This window comes from Balaenoptera acutorostrata, chromosome 1, assembly GCF_949987535.1.
Source record: "Balaenoptera acutorostrata chromosome 1, mBalAcu1.1, whole genome shotgun sequence".
Taxonomy (NCBI): Eukaryota; Metazoa; Chordata; class Mammalia; order Artiodactyla; family Balaenopteridae; genus Balaenoptera; species Balaenoptera acutorostrata.
The window spans coordinates 65,971,736-65,995,029 of record NC_080064.1 but is presented as its reverse complement, the minus strand read 5'-3'; the positions used below and the strand labels follow the sequence as shown (position 1 = coordinate 65,995,029).

The window sequence follows — 23,294 nt, the reverse complement described above, 5'->3', positions numbered from 1 at the left end:
CATGCACCCAAGCCAAGCAGAGGCTCTGATCCTGCTCATTCCATGTCACAGAGCAGCACTGGTTCTGGGGCAGCCATGACTGGGGAGAAGACTCGACTGTGGGAGGCAGAGATGAGCTAGTCCCTGGGCACGGCCTGTGTGGGATGGTGGCAGCCACTCTTGAGCTTACTCAAGCAGTGCATCTGAAGTAGCCCCGACCTCTGACAGCAGCTGCCCCACCACAGCTCACCCCCTGATCACATGCCAAGTGTCCACATAGGCCTCACCTGCCCAGTGATATGGCTCAGCAACAGGGTGGGGGTGCTGGAGGCTGAGGACACTGATCCGCTGTGAGGAACAAAGGGGACTTGCACCTGAGTCTGTGTCTGAGCAGAACAAGGAAAACGGTTGTGCATGCCTGCACAGGCAGTGCATTAGAGACAGCTTGGACCTCTGTCTGCAGACAACATGAGCAGAGAGCCTTCACAAGCCCCACTCGCTTCAGCACTCCCCCACTCTGGGGCAAAGGTGCCAGTTCAGAGAGAGGGGGAAACACACACTTAAGGGGAACAGAGCCAGCTCAAGCCCGACCCTCAGGGCTTCTGCTCCAGCAACTTGGGCTCAGACCCCACCCCTGGTAGGGCAGTGACAGCCACTGAGCAGAAAGGAAGCCCTGCCTCACACTGGGCTCCAGCTCTAGCCTCTCCATCTCTAGCCCCACCGCCTACCAAGGTGATAGCTGCCAGCAAACCCTGAGGAAAGATGTGACTTGGATCCACATCAAATCCAGCTCTCCCACCAAAGGCAGTGGACACACTGCACCTGTACAGGAATGGCCCCGCATAAGAACAACCCTTCAAGCAACAATAGGTAACTGTTTCACCTAAATTCATAGAGGCAGAGAAAGTTAAGCAAAATGAAAATGCAGAGGAACTGCTGTCAATTAAAAGAGCCAAAGAAACACTCTGAAAAAAATAATGAAATAGAAAGAAACAATTTACCAGATAAAGAATTCAAAGCATTAGTAATTAAAATGTTTACTGAATTAGGAAAAAGAATAGATGTACACAGTAAAAATTTTAACAAGGAACTATAAACTATAAAAAAGACCCAATCAGAAATGAAGAATTCAATAGCTGAAATAAACACACTAGAAGGAATGAATAGCAGACTGAGTGATCCAGAAGAATGTATATATGATCTGAAAGATAGAATAATGGGAATCACTGAATCAGAACAGCAAAATAAATAAATAAATAAATAAAAACTTGAAACAGTTTAAGAGATCTCTGAGATAGCATTAAGCATATGAACCTTCACATTATAGGAGTCCCAGAAGAAGAGAGAGAGAAGGGGATTGAAAATGTATTTGATGAAATTATGGTTGAAAACTTCCCAAACCTGAAGAAAGAAATAGACATCCAGGTGAACCCAAAAAATACCCACAGCAAGACATACATAATTAAAATGGCAAAAGTCAAAGCTAAAGAGAATTCTAAAGGCAGCAAGAGAAAACAAGGAGTCATATACAAGGGAATCCCTGTAAGGCTATCAGCTGATTTCCCTGAAGAAAGTTTTCAGGCCAGAAGAGAGTGGCATGATATATTCAAAGTGCTGAAGGGAAAACCCTGCAACCTACAATACTCTACCCAGCAAGATTATCATTTTGACTAGAGGAAATGTTAAAGGGTCTTATCTAAGTGGAAAGGAAGTAAGAATCTAAAAGGGAAAATCTCACTAGGAAATGCAAATATATAATAAGGACTGATGATCAACCACTTAAAGACTAAAAGACAGAAAATTCTAAAGCAACTATAACTATAATAAACAGTTACAGGTGTTCCTTAAGAAATAAGAAAAATCTCAAATAAACAGCCTAAACTGCCACCTAAAGGAATTAGAAAAAGAAGAACAAACAAAACCCAAAGTCAGCAGAAGGAAGGAAATATTAAAGAACAGAGAGGAAATAAATAAAATAGAGATTTGTAAATCAGCTATACTTCAATTTAAGAAAAAACTACCAAAGGAACTGGTGTGAATATTTTCTGTAAAAAGATTTCACCATTGCATATGAATGTATCACATATCCACAGAGACTTAAGTCCTATCCCTTCGATGCTGACTTAGGAAACTTTATTATTATTGGGGGGGGAGGGACTGTAAAAGTCAGATAATAGCTTCTAGTAACAATAATTAATGCCTAGAGTTAATGTGGATAGATTGTATCAGCAGAAAGAAGGCAGTGCCTACCTAGAGAACAATGGAAAATACTTTTCTCTGGTCTTCAGTTTTATCTTCCAGTAAAGAGAAATACTTTGAGAACAGCAATTGAAAGTGATTTCCAAAAGATCATCTGAGTAATACCAGGTGAAAACTACACATAAATGGAGAATTCAAAAAAGTAAGGCAGGAAGATAGGGAAGGAGAGAAGAAGAAAGGAGTATAAACCACAAAACCAAATAATGTGCTCTTAGGTCTTCAGAAGATTCCTTTGTTATTTCTTCAGTGTATTTGAACTTCTAAACGTTAATGCATTAGTAGCACAATACATAAATATATAAATTGAATATTATAATACAGTGTATTTTCTTATTATACAACTAATAGAATTTTAGCTTCTCCAACTTTGGGACACATGTCTGTCTCTGTAATTTTTTTGTTTTTACTTTTTGTCATCGAGTTGAAATATGTTGCATGAGAGAAGAAAAGATTTGGAGTCAAGCAGATCTAGGGTTTCCCCATGTTATTTGGTGGACTTGAGCTACTTTCTAAATCTCAGTAGTTTTCTCACCTGTAAAAATATGGAAACACTACCTACTTTGCAGGGCTGTTATGAGGAGTAAATGAAATAATATCCAGCTACGCCAATAATGCTACATAATAGTAAGAGGCAGTACTTCATTTGCTACCATTGTATAATCTAGCTGTTCTGAATTTTAATAAATTGCTTTTAAATGTAATTTACTATATTGTTTCTATAGCAACCCATAATTTTGGTTATTAAAGTTTGAATGCACATGGGGACTTCATAAGGATCTCTTATTGTGCCCAAAATCTTTCCCTTAGGAGGTCTTATGGCATAATTGAGTAAGTCTCTCCTCTATCTCAGAGCCAGTCTCTTGTAATCCATAGAGAAATGCCTTCTGTCCTTATCTAGAGCTGGGAAAGCCACTGCCACTCTCTCCCTTGTCAGCACGGTAGAAGAAACGGGAGTGTGTACTGTCATTCCCTCTGGAGCAAGATGAGAAATTTGCCTTTTTGTTCAAGATCTCCAGATTCAGTTTGTAAATGCCTTAATTCACATAAGGAAATTGGAAGATAAAGATTCCTCAATGAAAAACTGTGTTTAATATTGGATTAATTTAGTGTTTCCTCTAAATTAATCCTTATGCCACTGATTAAAATGAGCGACTCACAAAATTTAATATATGTATATTTCTCATCCCTGAACTACAAATAGCCGTACTTGCCTGTTCCTAAGATAAATTTAACTCTTACAATGTTGGACTAAAAGAAGAATGAAGGAAAACGCTTGGCAGAGGTTAGTAGGAGTGTTAAGAATTTTTTTAGCATGAAAGAATGTGTACCTTCACCTGAGGAAAGGTGAAGCTAAGTCAGTTTTACTGATGTGTTGTAAGTGGTTTTGCATCTTTTGCCATTTTGTTAGATCAGGACCTTCTTAGGCTTACTTTCATCCATGTTCTTTTCATAAGAAGTGTTCCCATGAAAGAGCCATGTTTCTTACAAATTCTCCCAAGAAAAAAACTGTTCTTTGCCCTTTATGTAGAATATGGCCAGCTAGGGTAACACTTGGATGCAACAAAGGCACTTGACATTCGACTGATGAAAGGCAGAACCTCCATTCAAGTGGGTGAAGTGGAGTCTGGGTAGAAGGTAATCAAATCTCCTTGAAAGATCAAACATTTATGGTAATAGCCCTCTTTTGTCCTACTTCACTGATGGGTGCTATTCAATTGTGCTAACTAGAAAAAAAGAATAGGAATATTTATTATGCAAATTGTTCTTGCTGTCCTTGTGCTAACATTATGTATACAATAGCACAATTTTAACATTCAATAATTTTTTCTTTCTTTTTTTTTTCAAATGGATTTCCAGTTGAGAGAGTTAGTTATTTCATTGTTGTATTTACACAGGAAGCACTTACAGTTAGGGTCTAAAGTTTGTTTTTGGTTTTGTTTTTTAATCTTCCTCCAGAATAATTATTCCTGTTAGTTGAGAAGATAGGAAGTTAATAAGAAAGTAAATTTATACAGACAAGCCTAGAACTCTGTCACTATCCTGTGAGAAACCCAAGCAACATGGAGAAGCCCCGTATAGGGGTCCTAGTCAATAGGCTGGGCTGAGCTCCCAGGGATAGATAGTGTTTACTGTCAGCCCTGAGGGTTTTCAGATGATTGAAGCCCCACTCAACATCTGGCTGCGTGAGAGAGCCCCAAGGGGCTCAGCTAAGCCTTCCCCAAATTCCTAACTCCCAAAGTCATGAGCAAAATAAAATGGTTGTATTAAGCCAGTGGGTTTGGGGGTGCAATAATAGATAAGCAGGACAAAACTTGACATCCGGAAGTGGCATGCTGGCTTAACAAAACCTAAAATATGGGCATTGGTTTTGGAGACCAGGTGGTGTTCAGAAGCCAGGTGGATTTTGAAGGGGTTGTTGGGGAGAGTTTGAAGGAAAGGGAGGAAATGTAATTGGAAGCAGGAGGGAAGGGCACTTTGTTATGCGGTGGTGAAGGTTTGGCAACACTGTTGCCAATGGTAATTAGGAAATATACCTACAGAGTTCAATGATCTAGCTAAAGACACCATCCTTACAAGAGGAACCAACCCTCAAGGGCTTCATCAACCCCTGGACCCCACTTAGGTGATGAGATTCAGACCTTTAGCTTGAGCCTGATGCCTTAATTGGATGAGGCTTCTGGGGATCCTGGGAGAGTAAAAGCGTATTTGATTGTGGAGGGAATGTAAAAAGTTTGCAACCACAGGCTGAACTACAGTAGTTTTTTTCTTTTCTTTTCTTTTTAATTTATTTATTTATTGGCTGTGTTGGGTCTTCGTTTCTGTGCGGGGCTCTCTCTAGTTGCGGCGAGCGGGGGCCACTCTTCATCGCGGTGTGCGGGCCTCTCACTATCGCGTCCTCTCTTGTTGCGGAGCACAGGCTCCAGACGCACAGGCTCAGTAATTGTGGCTCACGGGCCTAGTTGCTCCGCGGCATGTGGGATCTTCCCAGACCAGGGCTCGAAGCCGTGTCCCCTGCATTGGCAGGCAGATTCTCAACCACTGCGCCACCAGGGAAGCCCTACAGTAGTTTTAACACATGGCTGCAAACTCTTTGCCATTCCTTTCATCAAGAGGTGGGGTCTGCATTCCTGTTTCTTGAATTTAGTGAGGTTAGGGATTGCTTCTCTAATAGAGAATGAACCAAGGCAAAACATACCAGTAAAGGGCCTTGACGTGCAAGTAATTTATAGATCAGTGCAAAGGATTAAAGGAAGGCCATCATGGGTCGACTGGAAACAGCGGGACTGAAAGTACCAAGTACAGAAAGGAGGAGGTTTACATAATTCAGTCTTAAATCCTTTATGGAGTGAGGTGGAGAATAAACAAAATAGCTGAGTTAATAATCAAATGTAGTCCAGCTTGACCACATCATTTCTGGTATTAAAGTACATGTGCGTTGTCTGGGGGTAGCAATACAGTCACACATCTACTTTTCCATTCATTGCGTTTATAGCAAGAATGATACGCACCCAGCATATCATTCTTTACCCTGACCTGGACTGCCCCGAAATGTCAAGGAGGGGGCAGTCTTATTTCCAGTTTCTCACTGGAGAGCAAGACCTTGTAGTCTACTGGAGCTCTGATGTTTTGGTTGCTGCCATTTGGTATCATTTCTTAGTGAATTGCTTGTCTGGATCCTTCCACTCTTGTAGTGGTTTCCTACACTAGGATCCAAGACTATAGCTTTTTAGTCTTTATACCATGCTCAGCCATTTCTCCCCAAAGCATGGCTAGTATCAGAATGCAGCCCCTACTCTTAGACCCTTCTATTAAGCCTAGGACAACAGTCCAGTCTCTGCCTTCAAGGTATTTGTATTCCTTTTGGCCTATAGACCTAGTTCAGGGTCAGTCTGTTCTGTCCTAAATTAAAATCTCAAGGAGAAAAATTTAGTTCTCGTCCCTTCCTTCTCTTAAAGCTAATTAGTCTTCCCATCCCAAGGGATATGAGGAAGGGAGAGAACCATATTTTCATAACTGAGAGGTCCCTCAAGTGACTTTTTGAAGAACAAAGATAATTCCAAGATGACTTTTTGATACTGTCTATACAGAGAAGCAGTGGACAGTCTCTCTTACTAATAAATAAATATAATTTTAAAAATTATGTTATGCCTCACCAGGCATCCCTTTGTATTGAGCTTAAAGGTATGATCCTAATATTCATTGTAAGTGGACACTGGTGATGGAGAATGAATGTGACAGGAAGTCACACTGTGCCTTTAGTCGACTTCAGAACTAAAATGAGCCTGCCTATCAGGTCACAGCTTGGAAACATTGTTTTAGCAAAAAAAAATTTTTTTCAATAAAAAGGTAAGAAATTTAAACGACTCCTGTTCCATTATTTTTAAAATTGTTCTCGTAAACTTTTTTTAATGAAAAATTTATTGTATTTATAAATAACCAGAACCAGTGTTAAATGTCCTTTTGCATTCTTGACAAATATATAGATGTTTATAAATAAAACTACATACTTATACTTTACTATGGAAGCCTTCATTTTAAAAGGAAAACACTTAGTTTTGACTGTTACTGGAACAGATTTTTTTTTTTAATGCTGAGTGAGATTTTTACTGTTTGTTGTATTTTGCTGAATGCACGAATTCTAGAGGATTTCAAATAGAATATTGTTAGCATGAGAGAGACTGATTTGTGCTCAAGGACATGACCCTAAACTCACCATTGGGTGGAAGAGGCCACCTGTGAAATGAGAAACGTCGTTTTTCTTATCCAGGCAACGGGACACAGGGCTGCTTCCAAAAATGTTTCTACAGCAGCAGTGTCATCAACACAGATTTTCAAATTCGGTATCATGTGTCCTATTATCTGCTTCATTGCATTTGTAAATTGCTTGTGTTAAAAAGCCATAAGCACAATTTGGCAGGCCTGTTCCTCACATATTAAAACAGTTAAAATGTATCTTTAAGGGATACAAAATAATGATTTGAAAGCCGATATTCCCAACCAGCAAGTGTTCAGGGAATGCCTTAGCTGCCCCAAACAGATTTGCAGTTAATTTTTAAGTGTCAGTGCAAGCAGTTGGTCTAATCACATTTTCTCCTTGACAGAGGGCTTTGTAATGGCTGCAACTTCTGACTCAACCCTAGAGCACAACAGGAACATACTTTGCAAATGTTTGGAAATAAGAGATAATACTAGGTAATAATACTTGCTCCTGGTATTTCAGTAACAGGATATGAGTTCCTTGATATGAGTGAAAAGATGATTTGCCTGAACAAAGTTTTCACCCATCGCTTATCAATCTTTGCTAATCTGCTATGAATTACCCAAATGGGAGTGTTTCACAAATCATTTCTCTTCTTACCTTTCTCTTCTCCCTGTGTCTCTCTCTGTCTCTCTGTGTCTCTCTCTCTCTCTCTCTCTCTCTCACACACACACACACACACACACACACACACATGCATCAGCTACACTTAAAGTAGTCTTTTATAGTTATTTCTAAAATAGCAAGAAAATTAAGGGAAAAAGATGATTGATCCTGATTTGTATTGATTGCTGTGTAACTTTGTCATTTGGTTTTATTCACCAGTATAATCCAGGCAGTTTTATTCTAGAGCCTCTGCTCTTAATCATCATGCTATACTGCCTTTTATTTAATAGAGAAGATGAATGAGGATTCTTTAAGTAATGAAGGATACTGAGAGAGGCGGCAGATCAGAACCCCATGATACTCTCCTAATGCTTTTTCTCCCTCCGTTCCCTCCATCGTCTAATTCCACGTAGAGTTGGACTTAAAACAGAGAGAACGGCACCAGAGGAGTGAGTGAAATGCAGGTATTGTTTTGCAAGCAAAAATCATGAATAATTTGGTAGCTGCAGTCTTGCTCTGTGAGACTGAGTACATGTTCACTTTGCTGCAGCGTCATTGTTTACATTCAGTAACCGTTTGCTAAATTAGCCTCTATTATGTACCCACTAAAGAGAGGACCATATTCTTTATGATAATCCACACCTATTAGTAGATTTGGTTTTTTCTTTCAGTTAATGCTTGTGCTATAGAGTAAATAAAATTATGTCAGACAGTATCTCATTCTTTGGGCTTTTTTGGCCAGGAAGACCTCAAAGGATTTCATAGATCTTTCTAAAAAGTGTATTTAGTAGTAGATGTTAATAATGAAGATTACATGTAGCATTTTCAGATATAATAAATTGCATCAGGTTTTAGGAACAATGAAAGCTCTGCCTTGACATAAAGCAATGGTTGCCAATTATAGAACCACAATTAAGCAAGTAAACACCAAGATGAGTGATACTGAATGTGTGGTGACCTTGAGTTTTTCAACGAAAATTTGATAGGAAGAGAAAGACCCACTTGAACAGAGCCTCTGCTATGGAGTACACAACTGGCACTGACAATCTTGTTACGCTAAAACAGTCTCCCTGTAGTTCATTGTATAAAATAACCTAAGATACTGCTTCTCCATCCAGATCTGGGACCATGCTCCAGCCCACGTGTGCACCACACTGGCCTCCTATCCACCCCAGTACCCATCGTGTCCCTCGCCCTCACAGGGCCTTGTCCAGGTGTCCATCGGCTGGAAGCCTTTTTGTGTCTCTCTTCATTTTTCAGATCTCAGCTCCTGCATACCTCTCAGGGACATCATCCCTGGCTTTCCTCATTTGATCATCTGCCTCTATGAATCCCTCTCTCTGTACCACATATTGCTTCTTTGTAGTGCTTGTCAGAATTGAAATTTCACATCTGTGCAATTAATTCATTAAGATCTCTTTCCCCCAGTAGACTGTAGGCTCTAGGAGAGCAAGGACCTTTATATACCCAGAGTTTAGCATGGTGCTGACACATAGCAGGCACTCAAAAAACATCTGGAGAGTGAATGAAGGAAAGAATAAATAAATTTTTGTCTTCATTATTTCCAGCCACTTCAATGTGAATCAAAACCTTGAACAGGTTGTAAATAGTAGTAGACTAATACCTATTTAGATTAACTAGAAAAAGAAGCATATTAATATAGCAAGCATAAAGTCAGACCTGCTAATACAGAAAAAAAACAAAGGTGTTGTGAAAAGCCTAATTTGATTTCTTAGTTATTGGGTGGTTTTTCCATTTTCTTTCAATTCTGTGTATTATTTACAAATATGCTTTAAACATACTCTTTGTCCCATCTTTTACTTCCTATTCTCACCCCTTCCATTTTACAGACTCTGAAATTTAGAATGTGTGTCATTTTGCTCTTTTCTTTTGCTGTCCTATGTGGCAGTAAATTCTGATAAAAGAGTCTGAAAACATTGTACCTCTGGTAGTTTTTTGTTTGTCTTTATGAAGTCCTGAATGTCTTGCTGAATATATCTAAAGTTTCCCCTGTGAGTAGGCTGGTCACTTGTTCAGAACATGGGCTGGGTATTTTTCTTTCTTTATTTTTTTAAAGATTTTTTTGACGTGGACCATTTTTTAAAAATCTTTATTGAATTTGTTACCATATTGCTTCTGCTTTATGTTTTGGGTTTCTTTGGCCATGAGGCATGTGGGGTCTTAGCTCCCTGACCAGGGATCGAACCCACACCTCCTGCATTGCAAGGCAAAGTCTGAACCACTGGACCACCAGGGAAGTCCCTGAGCTGGGTATTATTCATTTAACCCCTTGGATCTCTTCTCTACCCTACTCTTCACCCTGCTCTGTCCCTCGAGAAGTTGGCTTTTATGATGACACCCACAGGCTCTCTTGTCCCCTGGCTTCCAATTTGGCCTGTGGGAGGTATCAACAGTAGATTGGAGTGTAAGAGAATGGTTTTATGGAGTTTATTCCTCTGATTCTCTTGTTGGTAGGTCACCACAGGTTAGCTGCACCTCTCTACCTAAGGCCCCAAGTCCAGTCAGTCAACTCTTTCCATTTGGCTTCTCTCTCTGGATTTAGGGAACTCCTTCCTCTTTTGCCCCTTCAGGCCTAGAGGTAAAAACGACTCCCTGTTGTAGCTAGCCTCTGGGTTCTGAACCAACTCTTCTTTTCCTTAACTCTGCCCATACCTTTGTAAATATTTCTTTATTAAACTCTCTGCAATTATCTTGTGTGACTATAACATCGATTTCCTGCTAGGATCTTGCTGTATTCTAGAAAACAGCAACCCAACCTTGAAAGGCTTGCTTCCTAGGTGGTGCTTTAACTGGATCTTGCATAGGGTATTTTGTTCCATAAGGCTGGCTATTCTGGGTGATTGAGTTCAGTGTTGGTTATCCACTGCTGACAGATTTGTCACATAAGCATTGTTGGGATCCAGGTCAGCCTTTGTGAATAAAAGTCCATGTTATCCAAAACCCACGCATAATTTTCATCCCTATTGTCATGATTACTTTTTCACAAAATCATTGAAAAATTACTTTTCGATCTGGTTATTGAAAGCTGTCTCTACAGAGGGGTCTTTACTAAGCAGCCACATGAGACATAAATATTTTCATATTCTGGGTCCATTTGGAGGTCAGTACTTCTAATATTTCTTAAACTTCCTTGCCATTGGTTGTCTAATATTTTTTCTTTTCCAGTTTGTGATAACATGGCCAAATCATTGGCCTCTGTCTATGAATAGATAAACGTTTCAGATTCAGTTCCTCTCTTCTTTCAGTCAAAATAGATAACCAGAAGAATGCCTCCTGATCCGTGCCAACAGATCCTCCACACCCACCTGTAAATCTGATTTGATTTTTTTGCTTCCTAGTCAAATAATCACAGGGACATTTCCATGAGCCATAGGTATGTGTTAAAGCCGTGCCTCAGGAGCACGTGCCTATTATTGTGAGCAATCTTCTTATGTAACTTTCTTGTGCCTTCATGACCTTCTCAAGCGTTGTATGAATACACCACTTCTACTCAATAAGGGAGTGCTATTGGGCACAGCCAACGTTAGGCTTGATGGATCAGATAACATTCAGTTCACTGATGGGCTTCTCATGTCATTAGGTGATCATTCAACGTTCAGGAGCTACTTCTCAAAAGAAGAACATTTATTTGCTGAAAGGATATGTATTTTCTCCAAAGCCATAAGAACCTCTAATAGGCATTTGCCATATAGACCTAGTGGCAGACCTGCAATTACAGTAACCTGGATTATCTGAAAAGCACTTTATTTCTTGGGGCAGCCATTAAATGCCGTGCCTCTTTTTAAATAACAGACAATGCAAGGTACAGCAACTTATCTTTTACTTTGGAGGAGATATCACTACCTGAACCTCAGATCTTACTGGAAGACTCCTGTATTTTCATGAGGTTTATCTCCCATCCATTAGCACACGTATGTCTTTGTAAGACATCCAGGTTACATGCTATCCAACATTCTCCAGATCTTATCAGCATGATGCCATCAGTGTAAGGAATCTGTGTGGTATCCTGTGAAGTAAGATATTATATTAAAACCTTGCAGACTAAATTGTGACAAAGAGCTAGGAGGTCATGTAAGTTCAAGGGGAGATGGTGAGGATGCAGCACGCTATCCCTGCCAGGTGAAAGCAAATGCTCCTGGTGTTTTATACTTACTGCGAAAGGGGAAAGCTTTTGTTAGATCAATTGCTGCATGCAAGCTGGCAGAGGCTGCTTTTATTTGTTCCAGTAGAGAGACTACAACTTGAACAGCAGCTAAAATTAAGGCCGTGACTTGGTTAAGCTTAAGCGAATCCGTTATCATTCTTCTGAAACCATCTTCCCTCTGCACTGGCCAATAGTAAGGCCCAATGAATGAATGAATGATTTAACTTAATAAGAATATGATGACTGGGGGCTTCCCTGCTGGCGCAGTGGTTGAGAATCTGCCTGCCAATGCAGGGGACGCGGGTTCGAGCCCTGGTCTGGGAAGATCCCACATGCCGCGGAGCAACTAGGCCCGTGAGCCACAACTACTGAGCCTGCGCGTCTGGAGCCTGTGCTCCGCAACAAGAGAGGCCGCGATAATGAGAGGCCTGCGCACCGCGATGAAGAGTGGCCCCCGCTCGCCGCAACTAGAGAAAGCCCTCGCACAGAAACGAAGACCCAACACAGCCAAATATAAATAAATAAATTAATTAATTAATTAAAAAAAAAAGAATATGATGACTGACAATTCAGTATGAATGATTGAATGGGAGTTTGACTATATTCTAGACCCACACTTTAAGATAAAGTTTTCGTATTAACTTTTTTTTAAAGAAGTAAGGTAAATAGGTATCAGATAACGTGTAATTGGTTAGGTAGGCCCTAAGTCATATTTTAAATCAAGTTGCAGGCTCCATGTATTAAATCATATAGTGAAGCAACAAAAAATACTTAAATCCTAAGAATTGTAGCTATGAGTTTAAAACATGACAAGAGAAAATAAAAATAGAAATAGAAATCAAATAGAAAATAAAATTTAAGTATTGTGAATATTTAGGTTGAAGGAGAGAAAGGTGATTTAACTGCTTCCTTTAAGTATATAAAAGATTTTTTAAAGCTATATAGTAATTAGTTATCTATTGCTGCATAACAAATTACTCTCAAACTTGGCAATGTAAAATAAGCAAACATTTCTTATCTCACAGTTTCTGTGGTCCGGAATTGGGAATAGCTTAGTTGAGTGGCTCTGGCTCTGAGTTCTTTATGAAGCAGCAGTCAAGATGTAAGCCAAGGCCACACTCAGCTGAAGGCTTGACTGTGGTGAGGGATCAGCCTTCTAGATGGCTCCCTTGCACGGATGTCAGCACGAGGCTTCAGTTCTTACTGACTGCTGACAATCGTGGGCTTTTTCTATAGGACTGTCTGAGTGTCCTCATGACATGTCAGATGGCTTCCCCTAGAGCTACTGATCTAAAATAGAGAGAGGGAGAGCAAAGAGGAAGCTGCACTGCCTTTTATGACCTATTCTTGGAAGTCACCAGATATTATTCTGTCACTTTCTATTCATTAGAAGCAAGTCACTAAGTCTAGTCCACACTCAAAGGATAGGGAATTAAGCTCCACTATTTGAAGGAAAATTGTCAAATAATTTATGGACATATTTGAAAGCCACCATACATGCTGATCAGCTGAATAAAAGTAAATGGCATTATTCAGGTCTTTTGTCCATTTTTTAATCAGGTCATTTGGTTTTTTGATGTTGAGCTGTATGAGCTGTTTATGTATTTTGGTTATTAACCCCTTATTGGTCATATCATTTGCAAATATTTTCTCCTATTCAGTTGCTTGTCTTTTCGTTTTGTTGATGGTTACCTTTGCTGTACAGAAGTTTTTAAGCTAATTAGGTCCCATTTGTTTATTTTTGCTTTTATTTTCTTTTGCCTTAGGAGATGGATCTAAAAAAATATTACCACAATTTATGTCAAAGGCTGTTCAGCCTATGTTTTCTTCTAGGAGTTTTATGGTTCCCAGTCTTATTGGGTTGGCCAAAAGGTGCCTTCAGTTTTTAAGTAAAAATAAAAGGCACATTTTTCATTTTCACCAAGAACTTTATCGAACAACGTGTTCGCCCTTTTGTTTCACTACCTTCTGCCATTTTTCAGGCACCTTCATAATTCCATCTTCCAAAACTTTTTATCTTTTTGAGCAAAGAACTGTTCCAGGTGCCTTTTACAGTCTTCCAGGGAATTGAAATTGTTTCCATGAAGAGAATTTTGTAAAGACCAAAATAAATGGAAATCCGAAGGTGCAATGTCTGATGAATACGGCAGATGAATCAGAACTTCCCAGCCAGGCTGTACCAGTTTTTGCCTGGTCATCAAAGAAACAGGCAGTCTTGCTTTATCCTGATGGAAGATTATGCGTTTTCTGTTGACTAATTCCAGATGCTTTTCATCGAGTGCCACTTTCAGTTGGTCTAATAGGGAGCAGTACTTGTTGTAATTAGTTGTTTGGTTTTCCAGAAGGAGCTCATCATAGAGGACTCTCTTCCAATCCCACCATATACACAGCATCACCTTCTTTGGATGAAGACCGGCCTTTGGTGTGGTTGGTGGTTTATTTCGCTTGCCCCATGATCTCTTCCATTCCACATTGTTATACAGTATCCACTGTTCATTGCCCATCACAAGTTGTTTTTTTTTTTTTTTTTTTTAATTTTTTTATTTATTTACTTATTTATGTATGGCTGTGTTGGGTCTTCGTTTCTGTGCGAGGGCTTTCTCTAATTGCGGCAAGTGGGGACCACTCTTCATCGCGGTGCGCGGGCCTCTCATCGCGGCCTCTCTTGTTGCGGAGTACAGGCTCCAGACGCGCAGGCTCAGTAGCTGTGGCTCACGGGCCCAGTTGCTACACGGCATGTGGGATCTTCCCAGACCAGGGCTCGAACCCGTGTTCCCTGCATTAGCAGGCAGATTCTCAACCACTGCGCCACCAGGGAAGCCCCCACAAGTTGTTTTAAAAACAGAATGATTTCATTACTTTTCAATAGAGAATCTCATGTGGAAATACGGTCAAGAAAATTTTTTTCACTTAGCTTATGTGGAACCCAAACATCAAAGCAATGAACATAACCAAGCTGGTGCAAATGATTTTCAATGCTTGATTTGGATATTTTGAGTATGTCAGCTATCTCACGTATAACGTTGATTGTTCTCAGTTAATGTCTCGATTTAATCGCTATCAACTTCAACTGGTCTACCCGACCATGAGCATCGTCTAGCGAGAAATCTCCAGCATGAAACTTTGCAAACCACTTTCGACATGTTCCATCAGTCACAGCACCTTCTCCATACACAGCACAAATCTTTTTTGTTTGCATTTCGGTTGCGTTTCTACCTTTCCTGAAATAATGAAGCATAATACGCTGAAAATGTTGCTTTTTTTTTCCATCTTCAATTTTAAAATGGCTACACAAAAATTCACCAATTTTGATAAGTCTTTTTTTAAATGCATGCTGATATGACAGCTGTTGCATGCAATCTAACAAAATTGTTTCCAATGAAAGACAACTAAGTGCTACTAGAGCCATCTTATGGAAAAAATGAACAAACCTTTTGGCCAACCCAATACATTCAAGTCTTTAATTCATTTTGAGTTTATTTTTGTATATGGTATTAGAAAATGTTCGAATTTCATTCTTTTACATGTAGCTGTCCAGTCTTCCCAACACCACTTATTAAAGAGACTGTCTTTTCTCCATTGTATGTTCTTGCCTCCTTTGTTGTAAATTGACCATAAGTTCATGGGCTTATTTCTGGGGTCTCTATTCTGTTCCATTGATCTATAAGTCTGTTTTTGTGCCGATACCATATTGTTACTATAGCTTTGTAGTATAGTCTGAAGTCAGGGAGTGTGATTCTTTCTCAAGATTGTTTTGGCTATTTAGGGTATTTTGTGTTTCCATACAAATTTTAACATAGACATTTTTCCAAAGAATACAAATGACCAGCAGGCACGTGAAAAGATGCTCAACGTTGCTAATCATCAGAGAAATGCAAATTAAAACCACAACTAGATATCACCTCATACCTGTAAGAGTAACTATCATCAAAAATAACACAAATCACAAATGTTGGCAAAGATGTGGAGCAAAGGGAACTCTTGTACACTGTTGGTAGGAATGTAAATTGGTGTAACCACTGTGGAATACAGTATGGTGGTTTCTCAAAAAAAAAAAAAAAGGGTGGCGCAGTGGTTAAGACTCCATGCTCCCAATGCAGAGGGCCCGGGTTCGATCTCTGGTCAGAGAACTAGATCCCACATGCACGCCACAACTAAGAGTTTGCATGCCACAACTAAGGAGCCCACAGGCCACAACTAAGGAGTCCATGTGCTGCAACTAAGGAGCTGGTGAGCCACAACTAAGAATCCCTGGAGCCACAACTAAGGAGCCTGCCTGCCACAACTAAGACCTGGTGCAACCTAAATAAATAAATAAATATTAAAAAGAAAAGGCAGTACTTAAAAAAATAATAGAACTACCATATGACTCAGCAATTCCACTCTGGGGTATATAGCCAAAAGAAACAAAAACACTAATTCAAAAAGATACGTACACTGCAGTGTTCATACCAGCATTATTTACAATTGCCAAGATATGGAAACAAATGTCCATCAACAGATGAATGGATAAAGAAGATGCGGTATATACATACAATGGAATACTACTCAGCCATAAAAAAGAATGAAATTTTGCCATTTGCAACAGCATGGATGTACTTGGAAGGCAATATGCTTAGTGAAATAACTCAGACAGAGAGAAAGATAAATACTATATGATATCACTTATATGTAGAATCCAAAAAATAAAACTAGTGAATAAAAAAAGTATATGGGATTAAATTATAAGAAAGAACTCCATGATAGCATATCCCCCCAAAAATCAGGGAGGAAAAGACCATGTGAAATCTATATATTTGGGAAATTTTTAAGAGTGTGAATAAACATCTACATCAGTGGCTCTCAACTGGAGCGGTACCACTGCATAGGGGGTCTTCTGGAAAATTTGAGTTGACTTTCTGATTGTCATATGTTTTGGAGGTACTACTGTCTTTTAGTGGGTGGGTGGGAGCCAGGAAAGATAGATGCCTGGCAATATCTGGGACAGTTCTGCAAAACCAAGAATTGCCCCACTTCTTGCCTAACTTTCCCATGTACCACTCATGTAGGTGACAATTTGCTTTTAAATATTTGAATCTACAACTTCTGTTTTAAAATTACAAATTTTTATTTTTGCATGGTTTTAATAACTACCAAGAGAATTTGAGGAAAGATTGTACTTTTTTGGTTGGAATTTACTAAAATTTTTTCATTTAGGAAAATCATATCATTGACAACACCACTTACAGTATTTGAGTCTCCTACACAATACACCTGAATTCTCCTGCAATTATAACTGTTACATTCAGTGATTCTATCTATAGGTGCAATTACCTATTTTACTGTGTCTTCTAGTTTGGTCACATGTGAGCATTTGCAATATTGATATGGATACTGTTTGATTAGAACTTATTTTCTTAGTTCTCATTTACATTACAGCTAGTATACTTTATTGTTTTTTTTTAAAAGAAATTGTGTGTGGGGGGTAGATGAGTTATGTATAAATAGTACTTCAAGATTTATATAAAAGCAGCATTGTCAAATATTCGTTATAAAAAGGATGTGTTGGGTATGATGGAGTTGAGGAGGACTGACATACAAACCCATGATGCTACAGCACAATTAATCACCTTATATGAGAAGCCCTGGCATTTGTGGGGAAATATTCTAGAACAGATCAAGCCAGAAGAAACATAAGTGAGTCAAATGTGTAATGTTAAATTTCCTAGTAGCTACATTTAAGGGAGTAAAAATAAACAGATGAAATTAGTTATAATAATTAACCATAACCAAATATTATCATTTCAAATATACTCAATATGAACAGTATTAATGAGATATTTACATTCTTTTTTTGTTGTTGTTCATACTCTCTTTAAAACCTGATGTGTATTTTGCAGTTACAGTATGTCTCACTTCAGATAAGCCACATTTAAGTGCACAGTAGACATATGTGGTTAGTGGCTACCATATTGGACAGCACAGTTCTAGAAGTTCCATGAATAGAGAAATTCCAAGAAAGGGAGTAAAATGTGAGAAGCCCCTTACTTTACTAATGGACAGAATGACTGCTACTGCATATTTCCTTTTCCTCCTCCTTTTTTCCCTGCCATATTCCTCCACTGGAGGTGTGGAGAGATGTGGTCTTAATGGAGAAGATAAAGAAAACTAGATACCCTTGACTGAGGTGACTTGGTTGAATTGGCCTTTGAAGCTTTCAGCTCAGACTTGATGTTCCAGCTCAAACACAGAACATATGCAGCAAAACTTCTGTGCCAGAGGATGCGTGGAGAGGTGTAGCAGCAGCTTAGTAAACAGCCACCTGCCATAATTCAAAACTACAAAATCAAGAAGGAGAACTCTTCCCTTGACACTTCCATGTTCATCTTCCTCTCCTTTGTCTTGGGCATCAGATCCCTGTCAACCAGACTCTCTGCTTCTCCTGCCAAGTACAAAGCTCTTCTTTACAGGTGGCAGAGGCTCCAAAATTACCTGTGTTATCTCCTTTCCTACCATATGTGTCTAACATACTGCTCATCCTCATTTAGCTGATACCCTTGTCGTTACCACTGTTAGCAAGCTCATTCCTAATCTATCCTTTAGTAGGCAGCAGTATAGTGACTATAGTCTAATGTTTAAAGCATGAGCCCCAGAGAGCAACACTCCTAAGTTCAAACCCTGTTTATGCCACTTAAAACCTGGGTGATCTTGAGAAGTAAATAAAACTCTGAGCTGCAAATAATATCAGAGGTGAAAATATCTACTTTATAGGGTTATTGTGAGACTCAAATGAGAAATGGATAGAATATATTTAGCATAGTACTTGATACATGTAAGCAATTAGTAAATTGAAGCTCTTATTATTATTATACTGTTTCCTCAATCTATAACTCTTTCCCTACTCCTTGTCACCTTCCAGATTCCTTCTCAAATCTCAGTCATTTTCCAGTCTTTTCCAGGTCCCACCTCTTCTCCAAGCCTTCTACAAACTTTATTCTCTCCTTTTCATGTGTTTGTTGAGAACTCTGACATAAACTATACTGGTATTGACTTCTAGTACAGGACACATAGCTGTCACTTAGTAAGATCTTTAACTGAATGACTGATGATGAAAAAAGAAAAAAAAACTACAGCAGGTGTTGCTGGTGCCCCACCCCATATCCCCTCAGTCCTTCCAAGTTTGCTTGCAGCTATGGCAGGCAGTTTTATCATGCCCACTGACATGGGGACATGGGCAGATGTTCTCCATGGTTCCTCAGAAGGTCCCCAGCAGCGTGGAGTCACCTCACCCATAACAGTATCCCACTCGTTAATATGCACTTTATTGGCTTTGCTCCCTTCCCTGTCTCACTCTCTTCACCCCCCACTTAATCACTTCCCAAATTAACTACCTGTATCAAAGTCCTTGTCTCAGTGTTTGGTTTCTGTGAAACCCAAATAAGACAGGAACTATCATTACTGAGTCCATATTGCACGCCAAGCACCACATTAGGCATTCTACTTTCTTTATCTTCTTTCATATCCTCAACATTCTTTGGGGCTGGGTATTATTATACACATTTTTTTTTTAGTAACAAATTGGAAAGCCAAGACTAAAGCATTTAAGTGACTTTTTCAGGGTCATAAAAATATTAAGTAGCAAACCTAACAATCCAAATGTTTCTTCAGGTGCCCATTTTGAATTAATAATTGTATAGAAAAGGAATAAACCATTTTGGGATAAAGTTAAAAGAAACATATTACAGAGTATAGAGTCAGGTAAAATTAGAACTCTTAGGTATCTGACAAACTAAGATATAAAAACAGAATTTAATAAAATAGTGCCTGGAGACATTATACATTGAACACTTAGATGTCATTTAAATGCCTTATTTATAGTCCACTTTCTTTATCCTGGGAAATAAAGATGGGAGCATATGGCAGCAGAGAACTGTCCGAATGAGTCAGATTTTATAAGAAGGTATTAGAAGATGAAACTGTCAATGCCTCTATGACATTGGAGAAAGAATTCGACAAAGGAGAGTTTTCTGGGTACTCGGATACTAAAAGGAAAGGCTTGGATGGATGAGAAAAAATATTGAGAAAAGTGTCTTTTCCATATTAAAATTCTCATTCAGAATTGATTTATTTTTATCTTCCCAAGTCACACAGGCCATATACATAAGAGTGATTGAATTGTAACATGAACTGTCAAATCCATTAAATGTGGGTAAGGAGATAGCTGGAAATGTTAAAAGAAGCAAAGGACAAAGAGATATGTTTTCCATATGCAGAGGCAAGCATTAGGTGACCAATAAATTTCCCAGATTTTTAGGAAACGTATTAATCAAATTAGAGAAATTAGAAACATTTAGTTAGAATTAGGGAGTATTGCCCAATTTAGCTAATGTATGTTGCTTTCTGTGGTTCTCTAGTCTAGCTGATAAGTATATAAGGGCTATGAGTTTGTATGAGGTAGAGCCCTCCCAGCATCTTCAGAGAAAACAGAGCCAAATCTTTAATTTCATGAAGTTTGAAAACACTTGATATTTATAGGCAGCTTTGAGATTATCAGACAAAGTGTACAGTGAATTTTTATTATGTGTTACTTCTGAAGTTGCTACTGTTTGCCTTTACAGTGTCATAAGAAATCATAAAGAACTAGGCAATTTGAATTGGGTATTATAGTTTCATTCCTTTGAATTTTTTGTAATGGTCTTCACTTATGTATAACCCCAAAGAATTACATCATAATATGTACTGCAAATTTATTAGCTCTGCTATGAAGTCATTTAGGTTTGAGCCCTAGCAAAAGTGACTTCTTGACAACCAAGCATTTGTAGTGTGCCCTCTAATTCACATTTTAATAAATGTCATTTTCTAAGTGCATTACCTCATGTTTTGGCTACAACCCAGATGAATCCTGAGAGAATAAGAAATGTGCTTTCTGACTGATTCATCCATATTTTATTTTACTTTTCATTAAGAAATTACTCTTTTAAGAAAATCAATAATCTTTTGTGATTGAGGGGAGAGGTTAGTGTGTTGCAATGGTGCATTCTAATTTCTCAAATCAGACTGCCTTCAGCCAGCTGTTGCTGATTTTTTTTGTCTTTTCTTGTTCCTGCAGCCTGGGTCAATGGCGACCCCAGAAGAGTGGCCTATCCTACAGACAGCCAGGGCTACTTTTGTGGCCAAAAGGGCACCCCCAATGAGTGAGTATGGCCACTTTGCTTTGTCTGATTTTACTGTCTAAGCTGGAACCTAGAAATCACTTTTGCATTAATCCTACTCATAAGAGGATTGAAATTCATAAAAAAGGACTTCCCTCCCCTTTTCCCCAGAGACAGTTTCTAAGCAGGTGGGATGTTTCATACTATATGACTTAAGACAAGATGTCATTTTTCTGCAGCATTTTATTAGAACACGTGAAGACACTGCTTAGTAAAAATATAATTGTACTGGGTGAATTGAACCAGTGATTTTATCAGAAGCCATATTTTAAAATGCCTTATGAAGTGGGCTATAGGAAGGCTGAGTTCTGAGGAGCTGCTAAAAAGCTAGACGGTGCAGTTAGAATTGTTTTTGCCACAGTGTCTACTGATAAATCACTCCCCCTTTCAAAGTGAGGGGCACACCTAGAAAGTCTTCAATGAGTGTCAGGCCAGCTTTTCAAGACAACTAGCCTGCTGCTGACAATGACCCTGAGTAGCTGAAACAAACAAGGGAGAATGTTTCATTAAATTCCTTTCTAGTGTTAATTATAACAGAAGTTTTCATTTCTGAAAGCAAGTTTTCTTTCTTCATCATAAAGAAAAAACAAAACAGAAACATAGATTTCATATTTTTAGAAATTTTTTTCTCCTTTCTCACTGGTCCATTTCTTTTCTGGTAATACCTGAGTTTTTACTCAATACCCTAGTTCTTTATAATCAAATCAGTTTCTATAAAAGTTGGTATTGAAAGGGTAAGAAACCAAGGCAGCAGCAGCGCTCTCTACCACCAAAAACAGCAAAAAGGAGTCTCAGAATATTTCTGTTGTGTCCCCATGTTGCCCACCCATAACTTGGAGCTTATTATTCCAAGAGATAAACAGATTTAAAAAATAGGTTTAGGAAAGGGTTAACAACACACAAGGAGTAGAATTATTATGGACAATCGAGAAACCAGAAATTTGGGCGAGGTTGGGGGATAAATCCTTAATCATGTCAGGTTGAGTTTATGGCGGGTAAGTTGACATCTACAAAAGGTCCGCATTGCCTATTAGAGACAACTAGACTAAATTCTGATCTAGGATGGTAATTCTTATCTTAACCTCAGTAACTCAAAAACTCCTAGACATTGCCAACAAAACCTTCACACTATGAAGGACAGCAAAAGCACCAGGTGGTAGAAAGATCACACAAATCTCTAAATCTCTAGTTCTTTAAAATAGGCTATTTTTTTTTTTTTTTTTTTAATTTTATAGCTACTTTATTTATTTATTTATTTATTTTTTTTGGCTGTGTTGGGTCTTCGGTTCGTGCGAGGGCTTTCTCTGGTTACGGCAAGTGGGGGCCACTCTTCATCGCGGTGCGGGGACCGCTCTTCATCGCGGTGCGCGGGCCTTTCACTATCGCGGCCCCTCCCGTTGCGGGGCACAGGCTCCAGACGCGCAGGCTCAGTAGCTGTGGCTCACGGGCCCAGCCGCTCCGCGGCATGTGGGATCTTCCCAGACCAGGGCTCGAACCCGCGTCCCCTGCATTAGCAGGCAGATTCTCAACCACTGCGCCACCAGGGAAGCCCGTAGGCTATTTTTAAAAGGACCTCTGTAACAATGTTTCCCAGACTTAAGCCAATGACCCACTTATTTCCAACAAAAATGTGATACCACAAATTCCAGTACATGAAGATCATTCAAAGACAATCCTAGTGTAACAGACATGTTCTTTAAAGTATTATTTATAATAACAGTATATTGGAAACTATACAGATATCTAACAACATGTGGATGGTAGTAAATTATGGCCCATGTATTTAATAAAATATAATGGAGCCATTAAAAATGCATGTTTATATTTTTAAGAATTGATTATGTTAATTTTCTTTATAGTTTCTGGATTTTGTGTCATGATTATAATTGCCTTCCTTCTCCTGAAAATAACATTTAGCTATATTTCTCTAGTATGTCTATGGTTTATTAGAAGTTATAAATTTCTAATGCACTTGGGATTTATTTTTGTGTATGGAATGAAGTAAGAATCAAACTTTCTTTTTTTCCAATTGCAGCGCCAGTTGATCTCAGAATAGTTTGTTGAAAAATATGCTCTTTTTCCTCTCTGATTTCTGATACCACAATTATCATTTGGTAAATTTATATACTTGTTTACAAACCACCTATTGTATTCCAATATGTATATATTTTAAGCCTCTCAATTGTTTTAATTCTTATATAAATGTGTATTAATTTGAAAAGTTAATAAGTTACTTTAAATGATTCTGAGAGTTTTTAGTAGTAAGTGAAAATATTTATGAAAATATCAGATTTCAATCATTAAAACAGTGTGAAATTATCATAGAACTAGCAGA

The 23,294-nt window shown here is 38.7% G+C and overlaps 1 protein-coding gene across 3 annotated transcripts in view; it reads left to right on the top strand.

Moving 5' to 3' along the window:
* The window catches only part of SLC44A5 (solute carrier family 44 member 5), a 357,535-nt gene that overhangs the window by 262,841 nt on the left and 71,400 nt on the right, over positions 1–23,294 (top strand). For all 3 annotated transcript variants that reach the window (XM_057534098.1, XM_057534090.1, XM_057534109.1), the window contains one exon: positions 20,857–20,941. In XM_057534098.1, coding sequence (XP_057390081.1) covers positions 20,857–20,941 — 85 coding nt within the window. The remainder of the gene's footprint in view (positions 1–20,856; positions 20,942–23,294) is intronic.